Raw genomic sequence first — 7,918 nt, forward strand, 5'->3', positions numbered from 1 at the left:
ATACATTCAAAATCACATTTTTGGGAAATTAACTGTAGACTGCCAACATCTTTATTTTTTGCAGTAAGTTAGAAATGCATTGTTAATGAAAAATTAAATTTTACCTTGATTTAAAGTAGAACACAAAAAAATGCATACATTCAAAATCACATTTTTGGGAAATTAACTGTAGACTGCCAACATCTTAATTTTTTGCAGTAAGTTAGAAATGCATTGTTAATGAAAAATTAAATTTTACCTTAATTTAAAGTAGAACACAAAAAAATGCATACATTCAAAATCACATTTTTGGGAAATTAACTGTAGACTGCCAACATCTTTATGTTTACATTCAATTGAAGATGGAAAAATAGAACACAAAACTATACACAAGAATGTGGGTTACAATGAATCAAAACTACCAACTATAGCCATATCGGCCGGAAAGGTCGAGCCCTGACTTTATTAACTGGACCACATCAGATGCTGTTGGCCTTGAGGAGGCTTCATAGTCCACCAAGCCAGACAGGTAGCTGTACCTCTCACTCAGATGAGCGAGGGCATGGGGTGGGGTTTTAATGACTAATAGTGCAGCAAGTTCTCGCTGCTTATTTACCACCCACGGAACAGACCCTGTGAGCAGCTCGAGAAATGTGACTCCCAGGGACCACATGTCGGTCTGCCAGGAGGCCTCTTCAAAGTTCAGAAGACATTCAGGGGCCATGTAAAGATATGTCCCACCAGTTGGCCCAACAGCCTCTGTTGTAAATCGGCTGCCTTTACGCAGCATCACTGTGTCTCGAATATTAGCCAGGCCCCAGTCTGTAAGGACAGCCTTCTTGGATGGGTGGTGGACCTGCAAGGTATCAGATCACAAAGCTCCCTTGGTTAGGTTGTCCAAAATATCACAGGTTTTATTATTCATCACTTACTGCAGATGACATAACATAGTTCATATAAATCTCATCCTATTAAGAGCCCTCTATCAACCAATAGTGTCCAGTGCCATAGGGGAAATTATTCTAGGAGAGTGCACTTTTTACTTTTGTGAAGTGAATCTGTGGAAAAAGATGAAAGCAAATACAGTTTACAACTCAATCACACACCTCACTCTGTGAGCAAAATGTGTAATATAGTGGTTAGCTGTAGTCTTACCTCCTCAATTCATCAATTTGGGACACATTTACAGGACACACTTTAATGGAAATGTATAGAAATAACTATAGAACAGATTGTGTGACATGTTCAACCTCTTTGCATGTACTATGCATGTACTGTTTTTATGCAATGGTCTAATGACTAGATGTTTTGGGTTAAGACTATCACACAGAACCAATATGAAACACTTTAATCAACATGTCTTTAGCCATTGATAATGTAGGAAATAGCAAACAATTGTACATAATCTTTTGCATGAATATGCTAAAGAATTTTCATTTTGAGAGTAATGAATAATTGCATTTATGTGAATAAGTGACTTGGGGAACAGCAAGTTGAAGAAATGGTTTAGAAATTAAATTCTGATCTGGGAAAATGAAAATGAATAAAATGAATGATTAAAACTTAAAAAAAAGACAAAAAGCTTACCATGACATTTGCTGGCTTTATGTCTTGGTGAATGATACTTTGAGAATGGATGTACTCCACGGCCATTGACAGGTCCAATGCAATGAAGCTGGCATCATCCCCCTCAAGCTAGTAAGAAGAAGAGAGGTAAAAGAAGAGAAAGATAAAAATGCAGCTTCCACATGACAGAACTTCCATAATACTTCATTTCAACTACTACTTTTAGTTGTACTACTACTACTTTAATGATTTACACTTCATTTCCGGGAAAAAAACTTCACATTGAAACTCCCTTCATGTTACGTAGGCCAAAATACTTCACTTTGAAAGGGCTATAACAGGAAGCAGCATGTTGTCAGCTGCAATAACGTGACAGATCTCACATATTAAAATAAAGTACCAGTAGATGTCTAAATTATAGGAGCAGAGGAGGAGGGAAAAGGAAATTCAGATAATACAGATTTAGTGAGAAGCTACAAAGTCCTGAGTTGTGAACAGAAAGAGGATTATAAATTCATCTTTCTGTGGTCTTAGGCTCAGACATGAAAAAGCTGTGAACTACTGCAATAGACAAAAACCTAATGTCAAGTATAAAGCATTCAGTTAGATACCTAAACATTTTACTGTGGGTACAAGAAAGAACAAGTAATGGCACCTTCACAAAGCAGCTTTCCTTTTGAAGCACTGCTTCAAGGCTTGCTCCATGAACATACTCTGTCGCCAACAAATAGCAGGACTCCGTGCGGGCTGCTGCCATAAGCCTGACAATGTTGGGATGAGATAGCCTCCTAATATAAATACGAGACAAAGAACACAGTGTCCTTTCACAATCTTTCACAACTTAATTACTAGAACCTGCTAAATGTGTCTGTATGAAATGTTGGCTTACAACACAGTACAATCAAATAACAAGAAAGCTATTTAAATCACATCAAATTCTTACAGGGACACGTTTATCTCGTGTTGTATGTCTCTGTCTGTTCCTCCAGAGCCGAGTGCGATCTTCTTTACTGCTGCTGGAGTACCCTGAAAGCAGCCTCCAAAAACCTTACCGAAGGTTCCTTCCCCCAGTGGATTATCCTCATTATATTTTATCATTGCACTGTCCACATATGGAACACGTGGCAGATACACTTGAAGACAAAAACATACAAAAACACATTATCAAGCTGCCACTTGGTACTCCAATCACTCCTCAAGTTTGTTATCTCCAGGAGCAGCAGTCCCTATCTCTTGGTTATTGCAACTTCAATTCTTTATTTGCTTATCTTAAACTTATGCCTTAAAATGTTTGTTGAATCTGTCACTCCTTACATGATGGTAAATTAGGAGTCAGGGTCAGGGATGATTCAGGGTGATTCATCCCATGTCCACTAACTGCATCTCCCTCCACCGCTGTCTTTTCACCTGGGGCTGCTCTGCCTACAGCTCCACCTGCAGATGACCCTACCACCTGTGACTGGCTTTTTTTTCTTGCCCTCACTGATCGAAACTCCTCAGAGCTTGACGGTTCAGGATGGAAATCCTACAAACAAATTTGGCCACAATTCGCATATTGCATGTTTACTAATGTGCAATAAACCATGTCTAAGATACTAATAAGACAATGATGAATTCGCAAACATAAGATTTTATCAGATCAATGTTTTTACCTTATCTGCCACATCCTCAGCCACACCAGTTTCAGGGATTTCATCTGTAAATAACACAGATGTTAGACTAAAAATTGTAAACATGCAATAGCATACACATGGGAAAAACATATACAAAGTAGAAATGTGATCAAAAAATTCTATAGTAATGTCTATTCATTTGGAAATGGTAGACATACAGGTACACACCTAAATCACCACTTTCACAATCATTCACTCCAGTTTCAGGGATTTCATCTGCAACATGACACATATATTAGACTAAACAAAAATGAAAATGCTTTGGCTCATGTTAGACAATTAAAAGAATTATATAATATAATAATTATTTGTTCTCTGAATATTTTCAAAAAAATGTTAACAGTCGTTTTCAATTTTTTTAAGAAGTCAGATAGTGAATATATTTCTTTAACTGTGTGGTTAAAATGACGCTTTCAAAGTAATTCGGCTGTATTTTTAAATAAATGCAGAATCTGCAGAAATGAGTGTGCAAAATTATTATGCAAGTTGGTGATAAGAGCATATAACTTGAGAAAATTAAAAACTAGGCACCATTTTTAATGTTCTAATGATTGAAAATAATAATATTTACTACAACTGTATTCAAACTTCAACAAAAACAACAGTTTTCTTTACATTTGTATACAAAATAAAACTGTTAATGTCTTTGAAACATTTGAAATCTGAAGTGTTTCTCAAATGTCCAATATAACCTCCTTTTCTTTCAGTGAGGGTCAGAGGTCAGAGGTCACTGGTAAACTGATTTAGTTTCTGATGACTTCTCTGCTGACTCTGTGAGCTGTACCTTGTATGGCTTTCCAACGATTGTCTTTTGAGCTGTATTTCTCACCATCACTATGAATTATCTTCTTTATTATTGAACACAAGTTCTCAGTTGGGTTGAGATCAGGTGAGCTGGCAGGCCAGTTCATGAGGCGATCGTCTTTAAAGCCCTGAGATGCCATCCTGTCCTGGGAATAATGTGAGGCATGTGACGGTGCATTGTGCTCATGCATGAACTCGAGCATCTTTTTCACTTTAGCTGAATGTCTTTTCCTCCATGGAGGAAAATACAAAAGAGGATCGCCTCATGAACTGGCCTACTTGCTTACCCGATCTCAACCCGACTGAGAACTTGTGGTCAATAATAAAGAAGATAATTCATAGTGATGGTGAGAAATACAGCTCAAAAGACAATCGTTGGAAAGCCATACAAGGTGCAGCTCACAGAGTCAGCAGAGAAGTCATCAGAAACTAAATCAGTTTACCAGTGACCTCTGACCTCTGACCCTCACTGAAAGAAAAGGAGGTTATATTGGACATTTGAGAAACACTTCAGATTTCAAATGTTTCAAAGACATTAACAGTTTTATTTTGTATACAAATGTAAAGAAAACTGTTGTTTTTGTTGAAGTTTGAATACAGTTGTAGTAAATATTATTATTTTCAATCATTAGAACATTTAAAATGGTGCCTAGTTTTTAATTTTCTCAAGTTATATGCTCTTATCACCAACTTGCATAATAATTTTGCACACTCATTTCTGCAGATTCTGCATTTATTGAAAAATACAGCCGACTTACTTTGAAAAGCATCATTTTAACCACACAGTTGAAGAAATATATTAGCTATCTGACTTCTTAAAAAAATTGAAAACGACTGTTAACATTTTTTTGAAAATATTCACAGAAATGCAACTTGCGTACTAATTTGGAACACAGTGTAGAGGTACACACCTAAGGTGCAACTTCCGTCTCCTAAACAAACGACTTCTGTAAAAATACAAAAAGAAAAAAATACACATGAACATATTTCTACAAAATGAACTCAAAGATAACACTACTTATTATCATATTTTGAAACAATTACCTATTTCTCTCCGGCCAATATACAAGGTCCTTTTCCATGGATTTGGAATATCTGACACAGTTTTAAATTCTTTGTAGAAGTCCTCTTTGGTCCACCTGGTCCCATCAACATGGCAGAGGGTGAACTCACTCCCTTCAATTTCATCTGGCCAGAAACTATTTTTGCCAGTGTTGACCAGGTCATCATATGTTTCATGGCCTTTTAGAATGAGACGGGGAGGAGTTTCCTCCATTATTAATTTTTGGTAGTGTCCAGATCTTTTCTTAGTTCTAGGCTTCCACTCCATGGGAGCCATTCTTATCTAACATCAAGGGAGAAAAAAAGAAGAAAAGACCAAGGCGCTTAGATATGTATACAAATGGTACAATCAGTGTCAATCAGTGTCTGTGGATAACTGTTCACAAACCTTCACTAAAGATTTCCCATGGTCCACAAGTTTCTCACAAAGAGGAAACTGCTTTTTTTTAACTTGAGGCTGCAGTAGCTTTTTGGCTTTGCCAAAGGCCTCTGCTGCACCTGTGATGCAATCATACATTTAGAAAAAACATTGTGCCAAGCAAAGGGATCTAAACTATTTTTGAACAGTAAGAGTGCAAGATCTCAAAATTGTAGTTTTGTAAAATTGTAGTTTTCTTACTTAAAAATGTGTTGGAAGGTCCTGGCTTGACATCATCTGCAAAATAAAAGCGCATCAATTCTTAAGCTGATTCAGGATAGAATTCCACTACTGCCAGTCCACCTTATTCTGAAGTATTATCCTTAGATGTTAAATCAGACTATTTGTCATAAAACAACAACCAGTTCATTAATTCAGGAGTCATAAGATCAGCATCTATCAATTGTCAGGCTTACCTGTTTCTTCTGCCACCAGGAGCTTTTTTACTTTGGCATCAAAGCCTTTTTGAGTGAGCTCACCTACAAATGGAATGTGAAGAGGTAGGGAGTGACAATATTACTATACAGCAGTTACCAACTCTTAAATCAAATTATTATATAGTATTCATTTACTCAAGTAACACCTGTGACTACATTCATATATCTCGGCCTTTGTCAGGGGGTGCAGTCCAACAATATCAACAGTTAATAAGCTTGGTTAGAGAGTACAGAAGGCTGGCAGTCTGGGCTTTTCTGAAAAAACACATTAATTGAATTTGTTCGTGGATGAAAACATTGCCAAACTTGCTCAACTAATGCTGGAGCAATGGTACACTCAGATAATAATATGTTTTTGAACGGTAGAGTTAATTAGATAGTAGTGCTGATTAATAAGACATTTTTAATTAAGCCCAATTATGTCGGCATTCCTGTGTCAGTTGACCTTAAAAATTTTAACCCTAATTAGATATGTTACCATTTTCAAGCTCTCGCTTCAAGTCCTCGTACTCCTTCACTTTGTGCATTTCCTGAAAATGGACGAATTGATTACTCGTCAATTTAGCAAAGCATCGGGCATTGCCACTGCCATGATAGAAGCGAGCGAAGATTAGCTACACACAACGGTATCAATGTAATGTTACTATTGCCTTAAAAATGTCACAAGCTAGCTCGCTCCCTACATGTTATCATTATTTGTATTCAAACATCCAACCATGAGTAAATATATATTGACATTGGCAAAAGTAATAGAAAAAGAACAGCTAAAACTTACTTTCGTGTCCACTTTCTTCCTCTTCTTCCTCTTCTTCCTCTTCTTTTTCTTCTTTTTCTTCTTCTTCTTTTTCTATTTCTTCTCTGTAGCGCCGTGTCCACTTTCCCGGGCCAGTACCTGTTGTAGTGGTCGCATGTTGATGACGTTTTTTGTCACGCCCTATGGTCCCGCTATTAGATTAATGACGTGTCCCCTTCAAAATAAAATGATTAATTTATTTCTGAAACCGTTTGTCTCAACCCTTTTGTTCTGACTCTGTTTAGTCTGACTCCATTTATTCTGAAGCCGTTTGGTTTGAGTCCGTTTATTCTGAAGCCGTTTGGTTTGAGTCCGTTTATTCTGAAGCCGTTTGGTTTGAGTCCGTTTATTCTGAAGCCGTTTGGTTTGAGTCCGTTTATTCTGAAGCCGTTTGGTTTGAGTCCGTTTATTCTGAAGCCGTTTGGTCTGAGGCCGTTTGGTCTGGAGCAGTTTTATTCTGAAGGCGTTTGGTCTGAAGCCGCTTGGTCTGAGGCCGTTTGGTCGGAAGGCGTTTGGTCTGAGGTCAGAAGCCGTTTGGTCTGAGGCCGTTTGGTCTGAGGCCGTTTCATCCGAAAACTGACACATGATGAAGGTTTTCCGGAGATATGACGGAGCTTTTCCGAAGACATGATGCTTTTTCATCTGAGGTCTGACACCTCACTCTGAGACCTGAGGATGTCCTAATATGTACACCGTACACACAGAAAGGCACCTGCCCGGCTGGGGATTTGAACCAGGAACCTTCTAGCTGGGAGGCAACAGCGCTACCCACTGCACCACCGTGCAGTCCCAGATCTACCTGCTAACCATACATTATCCTTTACTTACTTACGAACAGCATTCCCAAGATGCACGTCATTTTAAGGGAGCTATAACATTTAACTTTCTTTAAAAAGCTGTAGGTGAAAATAAAACTCATACCTGAGTCGCCTTTGGCTGAAACATGGGGCTTTACATTTCTAGCAGCATCAGACGGCGACTCATCTCTCTTCTGTGCATTAGACTCGAGACGTAGGATGTGATGTCAGAGGTGTCAAATGCAAATGTTCAAAGTGTCACCTGTCAGTCACGCAGCGTCTGACTGCCAGGTGACAGGTTAAAAAAACCCCACCGTCAGCACGTCACTGCTCCGAGCAGATCCAAGCGGCTTGTTCCCCTCCCATCATGCTTTGTGTCTCATCAGTGT

General features: G+C 38.2%; 1 protein-coding gene across 2 annotated transcripts; it reads right to left on the reverse strand.

Moving 5' to 3' along the window:
• Positions 1-30: 30 nt before the first annotated feature.
• On the reverse strand, positions 31-6,900 carry LOC117813716 (mitogen-activated protein kinase kinase kinase 17-like). 2 transcript variants are annotated; one of them, XM_034684718.1, is made up of 14 exons: positions 6,715-6,900; positions 6,418-6,469; positions 5,919-5,981; positions 5,704-5,739; positions 5,473-5,582; positions 5,067-5,367; positions 4,934-4,969; positions 3,387-3,434; positions 3,198-3,241; positions 2,860-3,070; positions 2,489-2,678; positions 2,201-2,333; positions 1,567-1,674; positions 31-835 (listed from the first exon to the last, which is right to left on the reverse strand). In XM_034684718.1, the coding sequence occupies exons 2-14, from the start codon at positions 6,464-6,466 to the stop codon at positions 398-400; spliced, it is 1,767 nt and encodes a 588-aa protein (XP_034540609.1). In that variant the 5' UTR covers positions 6,467-6,469; positions 6,715-6,900; the 3' UTR covers positions 31-397. The 2 variants fall into 2 exon arrangements, with proteins under 2 accessions (XP_034540609.1, XP_034540610.1); XM_034684719.1 differs by lacking the exons at positions 2,201-2,333; positions 2,489-2,678; positions 2,860-3,070 and having other exon boundaries at positions 32-835; positions 6,715-6,898.
• Between the last annotated feature and the right edge of the window lie 1,018 nt (positions 6,901-7,918).

This window comes from Notolabrus celidotus, chromosome 6, assembly GCF_009762535.1.
Source record: "Notolabrus celidotus isolate fNotCel1 chromosome 6, fNotCel1.pri, whole genome shotgun sequence".
NCBI lineage: Eukaryota > Metazoa > Chordata > Actinopteri > Labriformes > Labridae > Notolabrus > Notolabrus celidotus.